This window comes from Ochotona curzoniae, unplaced genomic scaffold (genome assembly GCF_017591425.1).
Source record: "Ochotona curzoniae isolate NIBS_2020 unplaced genomic scaffold, NIBS_Ocur_1.0 contig_3498, whole genome shotgun sequence".
NCBI lineage: Eukaryota > Metazoa > Chordata > Mammalia > Lagomorpha > Ochotonidae > Ochotona > Ochotona curzoniae.
The window spans coordinates 41,430,478-41,456,046 of record NW_024465885.1 but is presented as its reverse complement, the minus strand read 5'-3'; the positions used below and the strand labels follow the sequence as shown (position 1 = coordinate 41,456,046).

Genomic DNA, 25,569 nt, shown 5'->3' with positions numbered 1-25,569 from the left:
TCTTTTTCATCCAAAAAATCAACATGTAGCGTGTAGGTTCTTTTTTTGTAATTGGTTACTCTGACATAATATTCCCAGGTAATTGAGAACAATGCCAATAAACAATACCATCATTTTTTGCAAGATATTTTTAAGTTGTGATTTAAACTCTAGGGATTTTTTCTACTTTACATTCTCCTCTTCAAGAATTAAAAATTATGCCTAATTTCCACTTGCTGTATAATCATTCAAACTGCGTTTTTTTTTTTTTTTTGATTGTTCATTTTCTGCTTTTCGTTTTCCTTCTCTTGAACCTGATTTATTCAAGATTCATTAATAAGACTTATTTTATTTTTTTCCTTTGGGAAATTAAAAATAAATAAGAAAAGCATATTTGGTTTGAGTAAAAGAGTAGAAAACAAACCATTCAAACTTTGTTTTCCTGAATTCTTCATTATTTCTACTATGGCCAACGGGGTGAAAAAAATAATTTCTGATTTCTGTATGGAAATTAGATACTTTATTTGAATATTACACAACACATGACATGATCCTATACTGATATAAAATGATTATGCATAGGAAAAATTCAGAGAAATAAAATAAATTCCTGAAGAAGATAATAAATTCCAATCATAAGTCAAAATACTCAAGAACCAAAGAAGGGTAAATGTTGAGAAAGCATCAACAAAACCTACAAGCAAGAAAAAAGGGAAGAAATTCCTGAAATTAAGAACAAATACACTTGTAATGAATAAAAACATTATATGTTTTACAAAACAAAGTTTGGAATATTTAGATCAAAGTCTAATTTGATGAAGAATTATAGGTTTCTGAATGTTTCTATATGCATTGCTCCCCACTGAAGGCCTCAATTGGAGAAGAGTCCAAATTCGGACAGCACACAAAACATGCATTCATAACATATCTAAGGTTTGCTCTCATGACTGAAAGCAAGCAAATTAACTAGATTACTCACAAAATGAGCCAATCACAGCAGCACCTCTGCTGGGTCACACCCACAGTGAGGACCTATAAAAGGCCTCCTGCAAGCAGCATTGTGCAGACTCAAGTCACCTACACTCCTCCTCCTGCTCCTCCACCCAAGGACAACCTCAACACCCAACACCATGTGTGGCTACTACGGAAACTACTATGGCGGCCGTGGCTATGGATGCTGTGGCTATGGAGGCCTGGGCTATGGCTATGGAGGCCTGGGCTATGGCTATGGAGGCCTGGGCTGTGGCTATGGCTCCTACTATGGCTGTGGCATCCGCAGGCTGGGCTGTGGCTATGGCTGTGGCTATGGCTATGGCTCACGCTCCCTCTGTGGCTGTGGCTATGGCTTTGGTTCTGGGTATGGATCTGGCTTTGGCTACTATTACTGAAGACACTAATGGAGATTTCCAAACTCCACTCCTCTGACATTGACATTCATCAGTTCTGATCCCATGTTTCATCAGCTTTGTACCTAGAAGAAGATTCCTACAGTGGAAGTCTAGTATGGTCTTACATTGCCCTAAGACCTGACATGCCCCTTATTTCCATTTTCCTTATGAAGTGGGATGAGGGCAAAACTTCACGTGAACCCTCTCCATTCTCCTTTGATCATGATGATGTTTTCACAGTCACTGCCTTGATGATGTATATGCTTTATTTTATTTGTCTTTTGATTCAATAAACTTCTTTAATCCAAATATCAACCTTTGTTTTTATTGCAATAATTTAATACCAAAGTGTCCATACTGATATTCTTTTGCTTTTATCAGGAAATATTTCAACTGCTCTTTAAGACTATATTTAATTTACTGCTTAAATGTAAACATCTTTACCAAATTCCAGTTTGATTGTAGAAGGATGACATTACAGTTTAAACTCTTAGTGTTTTTTAAATTTTCCTGCTTTCCTTTTTAAATTTTTTTATTTTCTTTAATTTTTTTACTTCTTTTTATTATTATTATCATTTTATGAAACAGTTCCGTACACCCTGGGATTTCCCTTATTCCCTCCCCTACTCCCTCCCCCATTGCTGAGTTCCCCTATACCATTACTATATTATAGTTCTTCATATGCAATTATATGTCCATCATTGCTTGCTGAGAGTCCAGCATCCTAAACAGTTTCATTGGGAGTCTACCTTTGTCCAGAAGTAGAGATGCATACTGCATTGTATCCTCACATTTGGATATGTTAATCTACATTACACAGTTACTATACACCCCCTTAAATGAAAAGCCACAATGCAATCTTTTCTACTGCATAATTCTAATTTGCGGGCTTCTGTGCAGTAGGTGTGAATAACACTAAGCTGTGAAGAGAACAGCTCCCTGCTTTGCAGGGCCTTGGGAATTTCCGGTGTTTGGTAGGGTCCAGCGGATTTCTCTGTGAGCACCTTGACACAGTTTCACCCCCTTTTTCCATGGACACTCAACCACCCCACTAAGAATTCTGTAATCTATTGAGGCATTGTTTATCCCTGTGAGATGTCTTTTGCAACGAACATGAGCTTGAGAGTTAATGTTAATGTTATTTAACTGCATACAGGAGTACAATTAAACCCATGCCATTTCTGGACACCTCATTGTGTGCCTACCTATTGCCCTGAAATCTGGCCCAGGCGGAAGTATGGCTGAAGCTGCTATGACAAAAAATATAGTTACTGGGGCCCTAAAGGCTATCCTGTTACTGGGACACTAAAGGCCATCCTGTTACTGTAACCCTAAAGGCCATCCTGCTATGATAAAAATGTAGCTACTATAACCCTAAAGGCTATCTTGCTATAGCAAAAAAAAATATATATATATATATATTGTTACTATGACCTTAAAGGTTAGTTTGTACTTTCAACTCTTTAGAGCATAGAAAATATAGTTGTTTTAGCTGATTTCATAATTTTTTAACTAGAAGAAATATAGGGCCATTTTATTAACATCACAGAGATAGACTTTTGATTATTGTTTGATTGTTTATGAGGTTGTAGAGCCCGCAGTTGTAAGGGCATTTATTGTTTAAAACTTTTTGTCTTAGAACTTTATATTTTTTCTCATTTGATGCATTTCTCCCATTAAGTGGTAGATAAGCTGTGAGAATAATTGTAGTAGGAGTGTATTAATGATTAATGCCTGTTGTTTACTGAGGAATTCCTGACTGCAATGTCAGAATGGATAATACCCTCTCTTAAGGTGAAACAATTTGCAGAATTAACTTTGGAAACACCCACTTGTCCATTGTAGAGTTGAAACAAAAATGTAGTAAAAATGGCTCATTGCTAACTGCAATTCTTTTCACTGTTATAAGTCTTGCTTTACTTGTTTAGCTAACAAACTGTGTTAGCTTGCAGGCCTAATGGTCAACATGACCTTTAGTGCCAATGGCCCCCAAATCTCCATAAATCAAGGCTCCATACTTACTAACCCAAAGATAAATCAAGGTAGGGATCTGGTTGTCACGGGTGGTGCCAAGGTTAGAGCCCAGACCTGATGAGAGCAGGTGGGGGCTGGCAAGCCACGATAAACAAGGAATGCATAATCCTTCCTCACTCACCCCTTAAAGCTGTTGTAAATTGTGCCCCCCTTGAAGCTATGCCAAACTGCCTCTAAAGAAAACCTTGTAATTCTACTGCTTGGGACTGCACTCTGTGGTTGAGTAGATGCAACACCATGATGTAAAAGGTCTGTGCTAGAGCTTGTGACTGCTTCTGTATAAATAAAGTGGACAGCTTTCTCGCATTGTCCACGATAATCTTGGAATTGTAGTGATTCATTTCTTTTCTCTCTACATCTGTTTCAAGCACCCTTCTTGAGCTCTGAACTCAGCTGGAGCTGGACTCTGGCACTAATCATGGCATTAAGCTTTACCTACAAGTAAAATTAAGCATTTTATGGATAATGATATGTAAGAGAAAAATAAAAACATTTACAAATTTCATACTCATTATATTGCTTAACTATATTAAATTTTGATGTATTTAGTAACTTGCAGAAAATATACCAACTGCTTTCTTAGGACAATATTTAACTTCTGAAAAATCAACATCTTTACCAAGTTCCAAGCTTAATTTTTTGATAGTGATACAGTTTTAGCAAATTTTGCATTTTTCATACCCATAACAATAAGAATTAACATTACTTACAAATTAGGGTAAATACCATTGGTGCATAATACATAGCATAGAAAATTAACATTCACAATTTTTACACTCACTAAAGATCTTAAAATGAATTACATTTTGACATCTCTTTTAAAAGATTAGATGAAAAGTTGTGTTTTTATAATCTATTGTCTAATGAGATTGTAAAAGGTTATAAAAAATGCTGGCAGCAATACGGCAGAATGAGTTGAGGAGTGTTACAACGAATGTGGAAGCATTAGTGAAGGAGAGCAGGGAGAGCAATCCCTGTTATTGTGAGTGGACAGGCCAGCTGCCCAGACAGAGACAACTGTGGGTCCATGGACAGCACAGGGAAGCAACCGAGATAGTGGAGAGAGCCTGCAGCAAACAGACAACCCAACAGTGAGTAGAGCGTGATCTGTAAACAGGCAGGAACTGGAGGGCAAAAGAGGAGGGAAACTAGAGGAAAAAGAGTTGACTCAAGACTTGAATTGGCAGGTCCTGCTGGTGGCTTCAGTCCAATCTGAAGCTGGCAGAGAGTAGTGGAGAGCCTAGGGATGGCATAGGATTGGGGTGAAGATTGCAGCACAACTCCCCATCACCATCACAGGTGGCATGTGGGGCATTACTTAGATTACAGTGACAAAGGCACAGGAGCATTATGGCAAGCTGTGTATGTGTTAGGACCAGGGAGATCCTACATCTGGCTGCCTACTAATCTTGTATGCAAACTCATACCATGAACACATTTTGCACGTTCCCTCTGGAAAAGAATACCAACTTCGCATCTCTCAGGTTCCATCTAACATGTGTATCCTGGTTGCCCCCTGACCCAACTGTTACCAAGGATGCAGACTATTTCTAATATATCTATATCTATATCTATATCTATATCTATATCTATATCTATATCTATATCTATATCATCTATATCAATGTCCATATCATCTATATCAATATCTATATCATCTATATCTATATGTCACATGAAATGATAAGCCAGTGCTATGGGGTAAATACTTGTATAAAGCAATCTTCAGACAAAATACAACACAAATAGGTTGATGTGTGTAAATATATTTTCAATGACAAACTGAGTAATGGAGACTTGCCTCTGGGAAGTGAAGATATATTGTAGTATGCATCTCTACTCCCAGTAAAAGAACTCCCATTGAAGTTGTTAGATAAACCTTGAAAATATGATACTAGAGTTTTCACCATTGCCTAAACCTACAGTGTTGTGATGCACTTAAACAATAGAATGTTTAACTCATGACTGTTGCTAAAGAACTATACCAATGTTACAATGTGGAGGAAAATTCTAGGTAGATGGGAAAAATTGAGACCTGGGATTGGAGGGGGATCTCTACTTACAAACTGTATCATCAAAAATAATAAATGCTATAAAATAATTTCCTACATATAGCCGATCATAACTGGCTAAAAATAATAATTGGGGTATAGATACACGTGGTGGGAGAGGTAAATGAGGAGGAATCAGTGGATTAGAAAGGAATCCCTATACCTGCAGAATTGTATCCAGGAAAATAATAACGATAAAAAATTTTTAAAAATCTGATTTTGAGCTCAATACTTGTCTTAATTTAGATTCGTAGCAGAACAGCTCACTGACCAGCTGGATGCCCGCACGTGCTGCCCCATGGAGGTCCTCCTCAGCCCCAAGAGATTACCTACAGCCCCAGGCTGCTTAGGCTCCTGCATACTCATACTGATGTTCCAACTCAAATCCAGCAAGGGAGGGAGAAGAGACTCCTCAAAGACAGATGCATCAGTCGTAGCAAACATGAGCCATGCACACAGCTCCACGTAGTCCACCACTTCCACTACAACCTGTTCAACCTGTTGGTTGGAGGCAGGTCACAGGGTCTGCCTGCCCTGCAGAGGAGGAGAGCACGCAGGCTTTCAACAACAGGCAGGAAGCCTGGAGATGTCTGTGCGACAGAAGTGAAACATCAATCCATCCTTCAAAATCAAAATTGAGAAGTTTATTTCATTTTTAATGCTCAGGAAAGATGAACCAAACATTCAGGTTATTTTGTCTCTGATTACTTATTAGAATTCTCTTGGGATATCATCTCGATCCAGGGTCTGTCTGTGGCTCATTTCCTTAGTGATTTTCCTTGTATTTCTTCTAATTATACTGGTACCTTTTTAATTGCTCAAAGTAATGATGTCAAATTTGGTAAGCTGAATTATCCTAGGAATCCAAGTTTCAAGTTGATGTCTGCAAAGATCTGCAAGATGATCTCATATGCTTTTTAAAAATATCTTCAGTTTCCACGTTTATTTCTCTTTTATCATTTCTTGAGTTTCTATCCTTTTTCTTTATCGGACTAGCAATGTTTTCATTAATGTTGGTGCTTTCAAATAACATCCTATCAAATCAGTTTAAATTTTATTGTTTCTGTTCTCTACTTCATTAAATTCTAGGTTAATTTTTTCTTACTTTGTTCTTTCATAGCTTTTTAAAAACAGAATATGCTTGTTTTGTTTATTCTCTTGCTGATAAATAACATTAAGTACCATGTATTTTTCCAACTATTGGTTCACTTATTTTTATAATTTCAGTATTATCTTTACTACCACTATTTGTCTTGAAATTTTCTAATACAATGTTTTATTTTTACATGAAAATTACTGAACTGCTTAATCAAACATCTACTCATGAAATAAATTTCACTTTTTAAAAAAATTGCATTTCTAACTTTATCACATAAATATTAGAATTTTAAAAATAATTTTTGAAAGAATTTTTTATTATTTCTATTTTATAGGTAGAGTTTTACCAAATTATGAGAGACATAGAGAGAGATCTTGTATTCACTGATTCGCTCCACAAACGGCCACCATGGATGCAGCTGAGCAAATCTAAACCAGGAGCAAGAAGATTCTTCTGGGTCTCCCATACATGTACAGGTTTCCAAGGACTTCTGCCATTCACTACTGCTTTCCCATTCAACAAGAAGTGAGCTGGACCAAAAGTGGAACAGCCAAGATATGAACTAGCATCTATATTCAATGCCATTGCCAAAGATGAAGGATTATTCTGTGTACCACCATGGCTGGCTTCATAATTTAAACAACTTTTAAAAGCAGTTTTTCTCTTTACAACCATGTAATGGGGTCCAGCATGATAGCCTGGTGGTTAGTGTCCTCGACTTGGGCACCATGGGATCTGATATGCATGCAGGGTTTAATCCCAGCAGCCCCAATTCCCATCCAACTCCCTGCTTGTAGCCGGGGAAAGCAGTCAAGGAAGGTCGAAAGCCTTGTGATCCTGCATCTAAGTGGGAGACCCGGAGCAGGTTCCTGGCTCCTGGCTCCGGATTGGCTCAGCTCCTGCTGTTGAGGCCGCTTGTGGAGTGAACCACTGGATGGAGGATCTTTTTCTGTGTCTCTTCTTCTCTCTATGTATCTGCCTTTCTAATAAAAATAAATAAATCTTTTAAAACCGTGATGGTTTTATTTGCAGTCTAATGTTATTTTCTTGTTGTTGTGAAAAAGCTGTGGTGAAACTGACATTTAACTGTGGTTAAAATGTATCTCTAAATGCTTCCTTAGGTTTCTGTTGGTGCTCTCAACCTAGGTTTCTGCCTGATATTTTTTGCTCTGAGAGCTGTGGATTAAGATCCTCTTTTATTAATGGACTTTTACCTATTGTCTATGTGCTACTTATAAAATGGTAACAATTTTTCCTGTTTTTAGTGCACAAAATTATTCTGATTTATTGCTTCCTTAGTGATCATGTGTGTTACACAGAGAAATAATCATGAGCCACTTGATATCCTTTTGGCATATGTCTTAGTTTTATATTAGAATTTCTACTCATATTTTCTATTATAGTTTTTAGTTATGTGTTGCCTTTCAAAAAACCACTTGTTTCAGCTTGTATATGCAATTTATAGTTAGTTCTTTTTGTGTAAAACAAATTGAGGTTGCTTTACTTCAATTGGTTAATTAGATTGATTAAGATTGTTTTCATGTGGACTTACTGGATCAAATGCTTTGTGTTTCTGTATGTTGAAAATAGTGGGAGACCATTTTCTCCTATCAGTTTCCTTTCTTCTAATATCATTTTTTAAATCTCTTAGTCTTTTTTTATTATTAGGTAACCCTTTATTATCTGTTTAATTTATTCATATCCATATTTTCAACTTCTATTTTGTTAACCTACATGCTAATTTTCCTCTTTAATTCTTCCATACTGTACGTATTCTTGTAGCAGAGCTATTACATTTTGTCACATGCATTGTCCACGTTTTACTCTGTCACCCTATTTCAATCTCATTCTCTATTAGTGTTTTCTATTAGTTCTTTTCTAACCATTCCTTGATTGGAAAATCGGGTTGGAGTATTTCGTACATTCTAAACCTTTACACATGGAATCTCCTAACTTCCTATGCATTGAAACTTTGTAATTCCTGTTTTAAGATAGCTGTACCATCTTTAAGGTAGTTTTTCAGTTTTTCTTGTTAAATGTACGTTTGAAAATACTGATCATCATCCTAATTCTTTCCCTTTGTCCTTTACTTCATTTATTTATTTATCTATTTATTTATTTTTAGTGTTGTATGCTTCACAGATTTGCATGTCATCCTTTCACAGGGGTCATGCTAACCTTTTCTGTGCCAATCCAGTTCAAGTGCATGTGCTGCCAAAGTGAACATTTGATTTTGATTTTGTACTAGAACCACAGAAATATCTTTTCAACCCCCCAAGATTAGTAGGAAAAAAGAAATCATCAAAATAAGGGAGGAAATAAACCAAATAGAGACCAAGAGAACTATACACAAGATCAATCAATCAAAGAGCTGGTTCTTTGAGAAAATCAGCAAAATAGACCCCCCCACTAGCTCGACTAATCAAAAAAAGGAGGGAGAAAATACACATCAATAGTATCAGAGATGAGAAAGGAGATATAACAACAGATACCTCAGAAATACAAAGAATCATCAGGACCTATTACAAGCAACTATATGCAAACAAATCAGAAAACCTAGAGGAGGTGGATAGATTCTTGAACACATACAATCCAGCAAAATTGAATCAAGAAGCAATTAACAATCTAAACAGCCCAATAACATGCACTGAGATTGAATCAGTAATTAAAGCCCTCCCGACCAAGAAAACCTAACATTTAACTTTCTGTATCTTGTTTGGTTGTTGGTCATTCTGTTTTTGGCATTCCCAGGCAATAGGAATTGTCAATGGATAAATTTTAGCTTTCTTGCAAGATGTTTTTAACTATAATTTTAAATATTAGTTCTCTTTTCCTTCTTAGCTTCTCCCAGAATTTAAACAGAACACATTATTCCTTCTTTGTCTGTTATTCACATTGCTTTTTTTTCTGTTTTGACTGATTATTCTTTTATGAAATTTTCATTCTCTCAAGGCTTTATTTAATGTCCATTATTAAGTGTTTGTTCTATTCTTCTCTTGAAATCTGGCAGTTGATTTTCCATTCATGACAATGTCTTTCTCTTTCATTTCTTTGCTAGGTTTAGTTAGCTATTCTTTCATCTTTATTTTAATTTGCTGTTTGTGTCACTTGTTTTTGATTTTTCTGATTCAAGTTTGTTTTGCTTTCCTTTGCTTCTTTGATCATAATTAATTCCTACTGAAGCATTTAGCTTCTGGGTTTACAGTCTTTATTGTATCCCATAGGAAATTGGCCTCAGTGATATGCACCAAATTCTATTTATTTATTCACTTCGTTTACATCTGCTCTGTCTGTGCCTGTTAAGCATGTGTGTGTGTGTGTCGGAGGGTACATAGGCGATTTTCCTGATCCCTCCTTCAGTGACACATTCTCCCTTCCATAGATTTCTTGAGTGAATCTTTGCTTGTTTTGGATAAGACTAGAAACAAGGTGTGTTTTCCAATCCACTTGATTGTCTTCCAGCCCCTTCATTCGTTCGCTTTACTTTCCTTGTTTTCTGTTCTTTACTACCCAGTTGTCAAGACTACTGCTTAGGACTTATTTTTCTTATAAAGAGTTTGGAAGACTGTCCCTTCAACCCATGAAATCTTTCAACATCTATTCTCTAATTTATCTGCCTCCTTTTTAAGTATATACACCCTCAGATGAGTTCATCTTCCTGAAATTGTTGTGACGTAAAGTTTTCTTAAATGTTATTGGCCTACAAAGAATATTTTCTATTGTAAAATACTATGAAACATCAAAGGAATAGTTGTTTACTCTGTGGAAACCTCATGTGATTACCATGAAGACAATTTGATGCTAATGACTTGCTTTGGTAGAAAATACAGGAGGAATGCAGAGTGATTCACAGGAGAATGACCTAAAATGATCAACGATGTTAAAGTTCTGAGAACAAGAGAGAAGGTATGGGTGCTAACAGGCACATGGCCTTGTTCTCTCTAGCCATAGCCCAGGCATCCACAGCCTAACCAAGGCTCATTGCAGATGTTCATTGTTTCAGAAAAGAAAGGCTCAGTTTTACTGCAGGGTCAATAGCCAGTTTATCAAGTGAGTAATCTTCGCAGGAACTTGCCACCTGAATGATAATATGAGGCAACCAGAAGCAGTACTAAATTCACATTTCACAGTAGTCACTGTTAAAACTCTCAAATTATTCCTCCTTGGTAGATCCTCAAGTTAAGTCTTCCATAAGATGTCTGTAATAAATTCATGCCCTTTAGTAAGGGATTTCTATCATATCTTGGTGTCTTGTTTATTTCACACACTGAAAATAAACTGAGCTAGACTACCAGCCAATAGCAAATCGTGAGCTGAACCTCACATGTCCCTTCCTGCTTATCAATATACTTTTACTTACCTAAACTTTTTGAATTATTTCAATTTATAGAGCTGTGAAGTGAAAAGTGTGGTTCTGTAAGTGTAGGAAAAGAAGAGTGGTTTGGAAAAAAAGGCGTTGTGGGAGAAGTCACTTTTATATTACAGAAAAGAACGTTCCTGATAATTTTTGTATAAGAATAGCATTCATTTAATTTACATTTAATGTGTAATGCATCACTTACTTTATATATCATCTAAAATCATAAAAAAGACACTAACATATAATCTTATTAATCCGGAATATATAGAAAGGGCAGGATTTATCCTATTAAAGTTTCGAGTTTTAAAAATATTCTAGAAAAAAACCTAAAGATTGACTGCATTTTGTATCTCCTTATATAATGCATCAAAAATCGTAGTTCTTCTGATACTAATGCTACTATTACTATACAATTTTGACATATTTGAGAAACCACTTTGGACCATTACAAATTAGGAAATATTAGAGCAAATATTCAGTTCTTTTAAATTGTCCAGCCCATAAATGTCATAGAAAGACTGAGAAACTTTCACAAATTGGGAAATAATAAGGAAATATAACAACAAAATGCTATGTGAATATCAACGTGGATCCTGAAACAGAAATGAAAGATGAGATGTCACAATGAGAACGGAGAGTAAAATAAAGCCTGATTTAATTAGTATTGAATGAAATTGATTCCTTGGGTATGATGAATGTACCGTGATTATGAATTGTGTTAACACTGGAAAATATTCTTATAATTATATGTAGTGTTTAATTATATGAAATAATTGAGAATTGATTACATACTGGGTACTATAAAGAACACAGAAGAAAAAGGGGCACAGGGAAAACAGGGCTATTGATGTGTGATTCTAGAACAACCACAGGGAGAAACCGGAAGGCTGTTAATTTTTAAATGAGTGGTGGTTAGTGGGATGGGTGACCTAACCTTGCATATGCCGATTAGGATGTCTGTTGCACCTGGAATGCCCAGTTCACCTCCTGGATCCAACTCCTGACTCCAGCATCCAAATAATGCAGATTCTGAGACACTGAAGTGACTCAAATGATTGAATGAATCCTGGTCACACTCGTGGGAAATCTGGATTGTATTTGCAATCCTTGAATTCTTTTACTTCCTGATAACACGGGGCATAGAGGGAGTCAATCGGCAGTTCCCAAATATCTCTCTTTCTGTTTCCATTCTTCCCCATCGCTTTTTGACACTCACACATTTTTTAAGAGATCTAAAATCTTTGTAGTGCAAAATCTCGTCAATAACAAGAGTGTAATCATTGCTAACAATGACAAGTTTATGTAAATGAGTGAAGATGAATTCATAAACAATTGAGGAGTTGTTGGTGCACTACCACTCCACACGATGCGGCAGCAGAAGCATTTTTAGGACACCCGTGATAGGACAAACTCTTGTGCTATTATTTACAGGATTCAAGCTACAGACATTCAGTGAAAACAACCCACAACTATCTCAATCGCTGAAAACATTCTGAGGTTTGTGATATACAGGAAAGAGAGATGGCTATCAGATGAGTTCAGAAATGTGCTCTTCTTGTTCAACGTCTTTGTACAAAGTTTAAACTTAGGACCTGGGAAGATTGGGGTCTTGATGATTCTTGCTATGTCAATTACAGAGCTGATTAGAACACAAACAAACATGCATCCTTGCAGAAAGAAAGGTGTTACGTTGGCTTTGACAGGATAACAGACATTTGTTTTTAATCCCTTAGGAAACTGGAGATGAGTAAGATTGGCATAGTTGTTGTAAGTAGAAAATTAGTATACACAAGTTTTAATTAATTCTATTATGATCCACAACCTAGTGACAAAAAATAATTTTCATATCCAAAATGCATATACCCTACCTTATCTGAACATTACACATCACCTAGTTCCCTATACATACATAATTATATGTAGAGAAAAAGAAGCAGGAAGAAGCTAAATTTTCAAAGAAGACAGTGAATTATGTTCATGAGAAACAGCTTTAAGGGATCAGAAAGCTTTCAGGGATAAAAATGTAAATGTTGAGTAAGCATAAAAAAAAGGGCCCAGTATGGTGGCCTAGTGGCTAAAACCCTGTATTTGCATGCACCGGCATCCCATATGGGTGCAGGTTCCTGCCCAGCCATCCTGCTTCCCATCCAGATCCCTGCTTGTAGCCTGGGAAATTAGTAGAAGACAGCCCAAATGCTTGGCATCCTGTACCACATGGGAGACCTGGAGGAAGATTCTAGCTTCCAGCTTTGGATCAGCATAGCTCTGGCACTTGTGGCCATTTAGGCAGTGAATCATCAGACAGATCTTCCTCTTTGTCTCTCCTCCTCTCTGTATATCTAACTTTGCAATAAAAATACATAAATCTAGGGCCCGGTGGCGTGGCCTAGTGGCTAAAGTCCTCTCCTTGAACATGCTGGGTTCCCATATGGGCTCTGGTTATACACTTGGTGGCTCCACTTCCCATCCAGCTCCCTGCTTGTGGCCTGGGAATGCAGTTGAGGATCGTCCAAAGCCTTGGGACCCTGCACCCGCATGGGAGTCCTGGAGGCGGTTCCTGGCTCCTGGCTTCGAATCGGCATAGCACCGGCCGTTGTGGTCACTTGGAGAGTGAATCATCGGAGGGGAGATCTTTTCTTTTTCACTGTCTCTCCTCCTCTCTGTATATCTGACTTTCCAAAAAAAAAAAAAAAAAAAAAAAAAGAAAGAAAATTACTTTAAAAAATAAAATACATAAATCTTAAAACCATAAAAGCAACAAGAATTACTTTCTTAGAGACTCCTGAAACTAGGAGAAATATGATTATGATGAAAAAAAAGTATTATTTGTTTCCATAAAAATGTTTTAGATAGTTTAGGTGAAAATCTAATTTGAAGAATTGTACAATTCTGAATCTATGTGTAAGAATCTCCACCCACTGAAGGCCTAGATTGGAGACAAGCCTAAAATCAGACAGCACACAACACATTCATAGCATATCTGAGATTTGCTCTCATGACTGAAAACAAGCAAATTAACTAGATAACTCACAAAATGAGCCAATCACAGCAGCACCTCTGCTGGGTCACACCCACAATGAGGACCTATAAAAGGCCTCCTGCAAGCAGCATTGTGCAGACTCAAGTCACCTACACTCCTCCTCCTGCTCCTCCACCCAAGGACAACCTCAACACCCAACACCATGTGTGGCTACTACGGAAACTACTATGGCGGCCGTGGCTATGGATGCTGTGGCTATGGAGGCCTGGGCTATGGCTATGGAGGCCTGGGCTATGGCTATGGAGGCCTGGGCTATGGCTATGGAGGCCTGGGCTGTGGCTATGGCTCCTACTATGGCTGTGGCATCCGCAGACTGGGCTGTGGCTATGGCTGTGGCTATGGCTATGGCTCACGCTCCCTCTGTGGCTGTGGCTATGGCTATGGTTCTGGGTATGGATCTGGCTTTGGCTACTATTACTGAAGACACTAATGGAGATTCCCAAACTCTACTCCTCTGACATTGACATTCATCTGTCTGATCCCATGTTTCATCAGCTTTGTACCTAGAAGAAGATGATCCTACAGTGGAAGTCTAGTATGGTCTTCCATTGCCCTAAAACCTGACATGCCCCTTATTTCCATTTTCTTCATGAAGTGTGATGAAATAAAATTTCATGCCGTCAAAATCACATGAACCATTTCCATTCTGCTTTGATCACAATGATGATATCATGTCAACTATCTTTGATATGTATATGCTTGATTTGATGTATATTGTCTCTTTACCCAATAAATTTTTAACGGAAATACCAACCTTAGTGTTTTTTTTTTTAATTTCAGTGATTTTATTTTCAGTGTTTCATGCTGATATTTTTGTTTTCAGTTTATGCTGGAATAATCCATCTGCTTCCATAGGGAGCTACTTGCTTTTACACTTAAAATCTTTTTTGTTGGGCCCGGCGCGGTGGCGCAAGTGGTTAAGTCCTCGCCTTGCAACCCCGGGATCCCATATGGGCGCCGGTTCTAATCCCGGCAGCCCCGCTTCCCTTCCAGCTCCCTGCTTGTGGCCTGGGAAGGCAGTGGAGGACGGCCCAAGGCTTTGGGAACCTGCACCCGTGCGGGAGACCCGGAAGAGGCTCCTGGCTTCGGATCGGCATAGTATCGGCCCGTTGCGCTCACTTGGGGAGTGAATCATCGGACGGAAGATCTTCCTCTCTCTCTCTCTCCTCTCTCTGTACATCCGCCTTTCCAATGAAAAAATAATAAAAATAAATCTTTAAAAAAAAAAAAAAAAATCTTTTTTGTTGTTGCCAGTTCCAATTTTGATGGAGGACTGTGGCCTTGGCTATCACTGTGGCTATGGCTACCTCTCAGGATTTGGCTAGTACTACTGAGGATGCTAAGAGCGACTTTTGGCTTTATGCCTCTGACCCTCTCAGTTTCTACTTCTCAACATCATCTCAGTTTTGTCTTCATATCACTAATATCTGATTTGTACTTATTGAATTTCCACTACCTTTGCAGTTGATTAAACTAATTTTGCTTTCCTGGATTGAACTCTTGACAATGAAGCATATTCGAGCCATATACTCTGATTTCTTTCTTGGGAAATCATGATAATTGCTTTACAGGGTATATTTTGTTGTTTACGATGTAGATGTATCTCTGTTTATCTAATATTTATTTAGCCTGATGAAACCATCTAGATATTCTTTTATTTATTATTCAGAATGCATCATTTTTGTCCTTTCCTATGTCCTTATGAGAGTGTTGCCTTCTTATGGAATCTCTTCATATATTATTTCTACCTGAGCATATCAATTAAATAGTTGATTTACAAAATTAAGATAGCAATGTTTGCAGTCTATAAGTTTCTACTTTGTTTTACGGTGATGATGATGTGTCTTACACTGGGTAACTGTTTCATCAAACAGTACCATTTGTCAGTTGTGGTAGGCATTCCCTGGTGACAGTATTTACTATAGGGTCATTTGCATCAAAACCACAAGCTTCCTGAGTCCCATGAGGGCAGGGATAGCCATATGTGGTGCCTATTTCTAGGCTTTGGGTTGGGTGTATTTACAAAGTAAGTGTCTTGTATCGGCCCTCTCCAAGAAAGGGAGAAGTCAGAATGATTCTTGTCTCCCTCCATTTAATTTGCCCTATTATGTTTTGAATATTTGTTTTTAAGAGTTAGGAATCCACCATGGGGGGAGGGGTATAGGAGGGGTGGGGGTAATCCCCAGCGCCTATAAAACTGTACTACATAATACAATGTAAGCAACAATAAAAAAAAAAAAAAGAATAAAGGATACTAACCAGCCACCAAAAAAAAAAAAAAAAAAAGAGTTAATGTCATTGGGGCTGGGATGGAGGCAATAACTGGCTAATTCTTCACCTTCGGCACCAATATTCCACATGGGCATCCCCTGAAGTCCTAGCAGTTCCGCTTCCTATCCAGTTCCCTGCTAATGATCTTGGAAGAAAGATGACAATGGCACAAGACCTTGGCCCTGTTTACCCATATAGGAGACTTGGAGAGAAGCTCCTAGCTCTCAGCTTAGGACCAGCTCAACTCTGGCCATTGTGGCCATTTGGGGAGTTATCAGTGAATTGAAAATATGTGTGTGTGTGTGTGTGTGTGTGTGTGTGTGTAAGAGAGAGAGACAGAGAGAGTCTTTCTCACTCTGTGATTTTTCCAAATATGTAAATAAATCTAAAACAACAAATAAACAAACAGGTAACAGTACTTCTACCACCTGAGAGAATTTTATTTCAGTGTTAAACTAAAGGCAGTCTGAAAGTTTGATTCTTCTTAATTGGCACATAGAAGTAAAACTCTGACTCCAGTGGAAAAAATACACAGCATTAGAAGTTGGCTAGATTGAAGCGTTTGTTTCCTCATTAACTTTATTTTTGCACCTTAGAATTGTCTTTAATATTAAGTGGAAATTTGTGCTTCTGCATCTCATGAAATGGATTTTACAGTATTTTCTTTATTTGCTTAAAAGAGATAGACAGAGGGAGGGAAGGAGAGAGAGAGAGAGAGAGAGAGAGAGAGAGAGAGAGAAGGAGAGAGAGAGGTTTCCATCAGCTTCTCCATGCCCCGAATGCTCAAAAGGGAGAATTTGAGTCCAGCCTGATGTTGGTGTTTCTTCTGAATTTCTTTTTGGCTTCAGGAGCCCCAACACTTAATTAATGTTCTGATGATCTCCCACGTGCATTAGCAGGAAGCTGGAGTACCCAAACCATCATCCATATGGGATGCAGGTGTCACAGGCATCAACTTTATCCCCTTGCCACAATTGTGAGCCCTTTCAAAATACTTTGGCATTCTTGTTAAGACACTGTGACTGGACATAAAACCTGCTTTGTAGGTAAATTCACAAGTCCAAACTGTTGGTGATTATAATTCTTATAGCCTGACCTCAACACTTATTTCTCATATTTAGTTCAGTTGTTAAAATACCATCCAACAGAGCCTGGCATGATAGCCTAGTGGCTAAATCATTATCCTGCATGAGTTGGGACTCCATATGAGTCAGTTTGAATCCTGGCTGCTCCACTTTCCATCCAGCTCCTTATTTGTATCCTAGGAAAGCAGTAGAGAATGGCCCAATCCCTTGGGGCCCTGCACCCACATGGGAGATCCGGAGGAGGCTTCTGGCTGCTGGATTTGGATCAGCTCGGCTGTGGGAGTTGTGGCCACTTGGGGAGTGAACCAATGGACAGATCTTTGTCTCTCATTTTCTCTGTAAATCTAACTTTCCAATAAAAAATAAATAAATTCTTTGCTGGAAAGAAAAAAAACAGAACTTTAGGAAATATTAAACTCTGTGTATAAATGATTTGCTAACTGTTATTAGGGACTTTGAAATGCTGTCACACACATACACAAATATTTTGTAAGTATTTCAATCAAATATATAAAAGCTAACTACATCTGGTTTAATTGATTCAGTTCAGTTATGTCAATTTCAGGTGCTGTTGCAGTGCTCGGATAGTCTAATGGATATTGATCATCGCACTATTTAAAGTTTTACTGAAAATTTATTCTGAGTTACTGCTTAGTTGACTGCACTGTTATGAGTTGAAATCAGTAATTTTTCCTGCATGGTGAGTATTTAAATAATATTCTTAAAGTATTTCCTAATTTTAATAATGCAATCAAGTTAATAGTGAATAAAGTCATGTATATATTGACTTTATTCATACATATGAATAAAGTCATGTGTAATGAATTTATCAGTGAACACAATAAAATAACATACAAAAGAATGCACTGAGTAAGTAACAAGTTTGGTTTGATAAGTCAGAAATTTTTCCTGTTTCATTAAAAATTTTTTTCAAAGTCACATGTGTAGATTAATTCCCCCAATGCCCACAGTGGCGAAAGAGCAAAATCCTTGAGCACAGAGTCAATTGAGATGACCCACATGAGTGGCAGGGATTCAATTACTCGAGCCAATAATGTTGAGTCATGGGATCTGTATTCAAAGAAGCTGGAAGAATAAATCTGAGCCACAAACCCAAGGCACTTCAGTGTGACATCCTAACCAGCAACTAAATTGCTAGTCCAGATGCCTCTCACGTTGGGTATATTTTAGTTTACACAAAGAGAGGAAAAGAGAGAGAGAGGAGAGAAAAATTTTTTTGTTCTGGCACAATGTCTCGATTGGCTAATCCTCTGCTCTGAAAGCACCAACGACCCATATGGTCATTGATTTGAATTCATGCTGCCCTGCTTCCCATCCAGTTCCCTGCTTGTAGCCTGGGATAGCAATTTAGGATAGCCCAAATCCTTGGGACCCTGTGTCCACATAGGGGACCAAAAAGAAGCTCCTGGTTCCTGACGTCAGTCATTTGGGGAATAAACCAGTGGATGGAAGATCTTCCTCTCTTTTTCTCCTTCTATCTATAAATCAGCCTTCACAATAAAAATAAATAAATATTAAACAAAACAAAACAAGACAAAACAACAGCCTTCCATTTACTAGTTCATTCATAGATGGTCATAAGGACCAGACCAAAGCCAGTAGTTTCTTTCAGTTCTAGTCAGTTGACAGAGGCCTATCACTTCATCCATCTCCTAGTGTTTTTCCTAGGCCATAAGCTAGGAGCCAGATCGGAAGGGAAGCCACTGGAAAATGTCCATACGGGATGTCAGCATCACAGGTGTTGGTTTTACCTGATAAAACACAATGTTGGCCTCAAAATTACATTTTCTAAAAAAAATATGGAAACATTCTTGCTTTTTATACTTCTAATAGGAAAAACGTTCATGTTGAACGACTGAGACAGTAACAATCCCATAGTTATTCAAGAGAACTCAACATGTCTGGCCACAATGAGGATAAATGATTTTGATAAACAGGTTCAAATAAACATGTTGATAAATGCACACTAACTCATGCTACCAAATTCATCAGATAATTATTTCAAACACTATTTATGTAAGCAAATGCTAATGAAGCACTAAACCTTAGCTTTGGAGGAAAAGAGATAATGATAGATTTGGATACCAGGGATAAAATCAGATTATTAGTATTTCAATGGATATTGAACAAAAGTGACAATCACAATAGATAGAAATAAACAATGAAGTTGTTTATAAAGAGTTGATTTGCTGAAACTATCATTTAGTTGAATCAATAACAACAGCATTGTGATGAAATATTTATTTGATTTCAGTTTAGAAAAACAGGTAAATACCAGAAATTAAATAATAGTAATAACAACAACAATAATAACAACAAATTGCATTGAGAAAGAAGAAAAACTTAGTTAAGACAAAAATTCCATGCTCACATTTTAAAAATATTAAATAACTGGATTCAAAATTAAGTAAATGAAGAATTATTTCTTTACACAAAAGATGGTTGAAATAAGAGGCTGAAAGGAACATCATTTAGAATCAGGACTGTCAAAACACAACAAAGTGTCTCCTCATAAGCCTTTAATTGACTAAGATTCACGGCAGACAAATCAAACAATGCGAGAAGCATAAGCAGCAAAATATGTCTGAGGTTTGCTCTCATGACTGAAAACAAGCAAATTAACTAGATAACTCACAAAATGAGCCAATCACAGCAGCACCTCTGCTGGGTCACACCCACAATGAGGACCTATAAAAGGCCTCCTGCAAGCAGCATTGTGCAGACTCAAGTCACCTACACTCCTCCTCCTGCTCCTCCACCCAAGGACAACCTCAACACCCAACACCATGTGTGGCTACTACGGAAACTACTATGGCGGCCGTGGCTATGGATGCTGTGGCTATGGAGGCCTGGGCTATGGCTATGGAGGCCTGGGCTGTGGCTATGGAGGCCTGGGCTGTGGCTATGGCTCCTACTATGGCTGTGGCATCCGCAGACTGGGCTGTGGCTATGGCTGTGGCTATGGCTATGGCTCACGCTCCCTCTGTGGCTGTGGCTATGGCTTTGGTTCTGGCTATGGCTCTGGATTTGGCTACTACTACTGAAGACCACAAAGGAGACTACTGCCCTCCATACCTTTGACATTGACATTCATCAGTTCTGAATCTTACGTATTGGAAATTCCACACTTGTTTGACTATGTTATCTCTTTGTTTTCTAGTCTTCCTGAGATTCAGTGCACTTTGCGGTGCTACAATTTCTTAAGCTGTATTTAACTCCTAAAAGTTAACAAAATTTGAAATGAATTCTATGCATTCCTCTGTGGTTTCTCTTCAGAATGACAATGTCATAGAGGCCTTATTTTGTTTTTTATGATGAATTCTTTTTCCAATTTTTGAATAAACTGTTTCAATTTGGAATAACAGAGTTGGCTTTATTTTCATTTGAAGTTCAGTATTTATCAATTTTTTCAGGTTGAATGCTTTCCTTTTTGAACAGTACCTTCTTTTAGTGTACCATAATTTCATTTTGTCCTTTTTGCAAAGGATTCTATCAATAGATATAAATTAAGTAAACGTTTTACTCCTTGAAATTTTTGATTTGTTACAATAGAATAATTGCAACCCTGTTTTTTTTTTTGAATTTGCCTTGTGGTAAATTAATAGCCAGAGATATTAAGATGAGACATTTAGGAAATTTAAGAGGTAATATATTTCAATTTGTTTAGTGATGATCTGAAAACACTATATGCTTCAAATTCATTTTTTAAAAAGATTTTTTCCTTGTTTTTATTGGAAAGGCAGATACACAGATTGGCGAAGAGTCAGAAAGGAAGATCTTCCGTCTGATGGTTCACTCCCCATGTGGCTGCAATGGCCAGAGCTGAGCCGATCCAAAGCCAGGAGCCTGGAGCCTCTTCCAGGTCTCCCACGTGGGTGCAGGGTCCCAAGCTTTTGGACTGTCCTTGACTGCTTTCCCAGGCCACAAGCAGGGAGCTGGATGGGAGGTGGGGCCGCCAGGATTAAAACCGGCGCCCATATGGGATCCTGGCGTGTGCAAGGTGAGGACCTCAAGCTGTTAGGAAGTTAAATGTTCATGCAGCTATCACAACTGAATCAATCTATACTTCCTTCTTTACTTCTAATTTTCATGTTGAGCATCTTTAAGCAAGACATATCTGCTATGTCTGCTCAGAACAAGAATTAGAGAAATCTGACCTTGTCCCCAACCACCAGATTTTTACGCTAAAATGTTAGTCAGCGATGTTGTAAAAGCAACATCCTCTCTAACATCCGTCAGGTGTTCAAGTTTAGAACTATTTGATGATACACCATATTCTTGCTTTTCTGGAGATTTTAAAGTGTGGATAGTAAACTCGTAAAACTTCAAGAATCCAATGCTGATGACATTTGAATGCCCAAAAAAGTACAAAATGAATCACAAGAGAAAATATGTAGATAAATAATGGTTAAAATACCATGATGTTTGTAAAAGTCACTGATTTATAGATGAAAGAAGAAATTAATTCAAATAGAAAAAAAATCAGCTGTGCACAGAATGTAACTTAAAATTTCTGACAATCAGAGAAATTAAATAGCTGTTGATAGTAGCTAAAAATGATGATAGCAAATAACTAATTACTGTGAGTATCTCACGATCAAAATTAGAGACCAAGCGCCAGTGTGTGTTACATGCAATTCAATTCTGCCTAGGATTCCTGTCCCATATAAGCACTATTTGTAGTCCAAATTGCTCCATTTACAATCTGGCAAATGATGGCCCAGGTGCATGGGTCCCTCCGCCCACATGGAAAACCATGATATATTTCCAAGATGTTGCAATAGCCCATTCTACCTCAAGGTACTGTGGCTACTTGGGGAGTGAAAAAGTAGATAGAAGATTTTCTCACTCACTTGCTTTTGCTCTCTGTGCCTCTGAAAATCTGCCTTTAAGCAAATAAATAACTCTTTCACAAAGTAGAGTTCAACAAACAATGGAAGGCATATCCAAAGTGTTGGTGGGACAAGACTCAATAATCTATACCCCACTCTAGAAGCAAGAGTGAATTGAAATAGATTTTTTATCAGGCAAAGGAAATTTTAAGAGAAAAACTTAAATGAAAAAGGTCTATGAAATCTTTTCTAAAAGAAATAGTAAAGAAAATTCTTTCAGTTCAAAAGAAAGTGGTATGAAAGTAAATTCGGAACTTCTGAAATGAAGGCACTGCAACAGAAACATAAACATTTAGACAAGCAGAATAGATTCTTTTTTTAATTTATTTCAAGTCTACATGTGTAGAAAGCAAAAGCTAGTTTACTGGATGGGAAATTTGGAATATGTTTTCAAAATACGGGTATGTATGACAGCTGAAATAAACATGGATGGACTAGTATAGGTAAATATAATTTTAGGTGACTGAGATAAGTTTGTGAATTGTTACATGTGAGAGTCAGTTGAATATTAGTTTTGAGTATTACAATCTCTAGATTAACATATAAACTATAGTTTATGATAAAAATCATGAGCTAAATTAGAAAATATTAAAACCACATAATATGCAAGAAAGTGAAAATACACATCTCAATTGAATTCAATCACATGAATAGTTATATGGAATATAATTATTCTATATATACAGTTAAAAGATTGTCAAGCTGCCCCAAATCATATTTAGTTTATAAGAAAACCCACATACAAAAGAAATTGAGGATAGTTACATTTTTAAGATATTTATTTGTTTTATAAAGGAATGACACAAAAATAAGGAGAGAGAGAGAGAGAGAAAGAGAGAGAGAGACACAGGGTCAGGAGTTTTCTGGCGATTCACTTCCAGATAGCACAATAACCAGCACTTGGCCAGGTTAAAATGGAGTAGCCAGGAACTCTAGCTGGGTGTCCCTCGGTGTGGCATGGATCCCCTGTTATGGGGGCACAGCAGGGAGCTGAACCCAAGGCACAGACACTGGGATGGAAAGCTTCATCATGCCAGACAGGTATTGTATACAGCGACTTAGTCCACTGATCTACCATGCCAATCCTAGGGGAGCTAGTTCTCCATCAAAAACTTATAGGGATAAAGAACAGCATTTCAAAAAGGAAAGCAATGATTTCAACGAGAAACTGTAAAATCATCCATTGTGGATTAATGTTTCATTAAAACTTCAAAACAACTGGCACAGAAACTCATATAATTAAAAGAAATGATCGTATCCATTATACTAGAATCTTCCACTGCTTTAAATGCCAGGAAAAGTGAAGTTTCTATTGGAGAGTGCAGGAGCATTGTACTGGAAGACAATGTGTTACAAGAAGATGTTTTATGTTGTCCACTTACGATGCAGTTATGCTTCTACACTGTAAGAAATCTAAGCCATGACCTCAATAATATTGAGTCTATGAGTTCTACAAAAGACAGTGGTTTTGGGGGAACCCCCACACTCCACATCCACATTCAACAAAAGCAAAAGTTTTCTTTCTTTTCTTTTTTCTTTTTTGAGTAGCCATCCCTTACCCAGGCTTACGAGTATTGGGAGGGTTTCACAAAAAATGGATAACAAAGTGAATGAGTGGAGGGAGAAGGATGCCAAATCCTTAGTGAAAGTTGTGTACCACAACAAACAATTTTTTAAAAAAATTACAATACACTAGGATAATTGTCTTCTCTGTATAATTTTAACATAAAGGTTTAAATAAATTTATAGAGATATGTGACTTGTATATAATAATTAGCAGAGGAAAACAATATATAAAATATTTCCCATGTACAAAACAACAAATTAATGCTGTATAACTTACTCATATAAAAAGCTTAGCTATGGAGCTAAGATAACTCTGTTTGACAAAGGAGGGAATTTGCAAAAAGTTAATGTTTTTCTTTAAACTAGTATGTGAAATGAAGTAGAAATACCATATATATGTATATATGTATTATATATGTATGTCTATATACACATACATATTAACACACACATAGACAAATACACAATTGCACACTTTTATATAAGCATATTGCAGAACTGTAATACATGTAACAAAAAAGTCAAACAAATTTTTTGTGCCACATTAGCCAACTTTATTGAACATTGTAATAAATAAAAATGAATGTTAAGAAATGGAAGCTTTCCCATAGTAAAAGAAGTAAAATGGATTCATAGGGTGAACATTACATCTAATTTTGTATATGGCAAACATGGGAATAGTTAAGAGTGCTAAATCCAAGAGTCCAGACGTTTGAAGGTCCTTAAAAATCTCATCAGAAATCTTTGTTGCAATAATTATCTTAATCTAATGGGTGGCAATGATTCACATCAGTCTTGAAGGAAATGAATTTGCCAGTGTGTCCTTAGTAATAGTAGCCAAATCCAGAGCCATAGCCAGAACCATAGCCATAGCCACAGCCACAGAGGGAGCGTGAGCCATAGCCATAGCCACAGCCATAGCCACAGCCCAGCCTGCGGATGCCACAGCCATAGTAGGAGCCATAGCCACAGCCCAGGCCTCCATAGCCACAGCCCAGGCCTCCATAGCCATAGCCCAGGCCTCCATAGCCACAGCATCCATAGCCACGGCCGCCATAGTAGTTTCCGTAGTAGCCACACATGGTGTTGGGTGTTGAGGTTGTCCTTGGGTGGAGGAGCAGGAGGAGGAGTGTAGGTGACTTGAGTCTGCACAATGCCGCTTGCAGGAGGCCTTTTATAGGTCCTCACTGTGGGTGTGACCCAGCAGAGGTGCTGTTGTGATTGGCTCATTTTGTGAGTAATTTGGTTAATTTGCTTGTTTTCAATCATGGGAGCAAACCTCAGATATGTTATGAATGCTTATTTTGTGTGCTGTCTGAGTTTGGACTCATCCCCAATTAAGGCCTTCAGTAGAAAGTGTTGTATATAGAAACGTTCTGAATCCTATAATTCTTCATTAAATTAGACTTTGAACTAAATATCCCAAACTCTATTTTATAAAACAAAGCAATGCTTTTATTCATTACAAGTATATTTGTTCTTAGAGGAATTTATTTTCTTCTTGCTTGCTGTTTTGGTTGATGCTTTTTCAACATTCACTCCTCCTTGGTTCTTAAACATTTTGCCTGATTGAAATTGATTCTCTTCTCAGGAATTTGTTTTATTTCTGTGATTTTTTCCTATGTCTATTCATTTTATATCAGTATAGGATCATGTCATATGTTGTGTAATATTCAAATAAAGGGCAAAAAATTGAAATAAGACTTACTAATGGATGTTAAATGTATCAGGGATCAAGAGAATGAAAATGAAAAACAGAATGATCACTCAGGAAAAAAAATGC

The 25,569-nt window shown here is 37.4% G+C and overlaps 1 protein-coding gene and 1 non-coding gene across 2 annotated transcripts; one reads left to right on the top strand and one right to left on the bottom strand.

Annotated features, from left to right (window-relative positions):
• Positions 1-1,109: 1,109 nt before the first annotated feature.
• On the top strand, positions 1,110-14,372 carry LOC121156654 (keratin-associated protein 6-3-like). The gene is made up of 2 exons (XM_040980430.1): positions 1,110-1,336; positions 14,072-14,372. The coding sequence occupies exons 1-2, from the start codon at positions 1,110-1,112 to the stop codon at positions 14,370-14,372; spliced, it is 528 nt and encodes a 175-aa protein (XP_040836364.1).
• On the bottom strand, positions 8,672-8,776 carry LOC121156982. Its single transcript, XR_005883962.1, has one exon. It is a non-coding gene; the product is annotated as a U6 spliceosomal RNA (small nuclear RNA).
• Positions 14,373-25,569: the final 11,197 nt, after the last annotated feature.

Excerpts from the sequence above, each read along its gene's own strand:
- LOC121156654 (XM_040980430.1), top strand. The coding sequence starts at position 1,110 with ATGTGTGGCTACTACGGAAACTACTATGGCGGCCGTGGCTATGGATGC. Across the intron at positions 1,337-14,071 it reads GGCTATGGCTTTGGTTCTGG|GACAACCTCAACACCCAACA; the intron begins GTATGGATCTGG and ends CCTCCACCCAAG.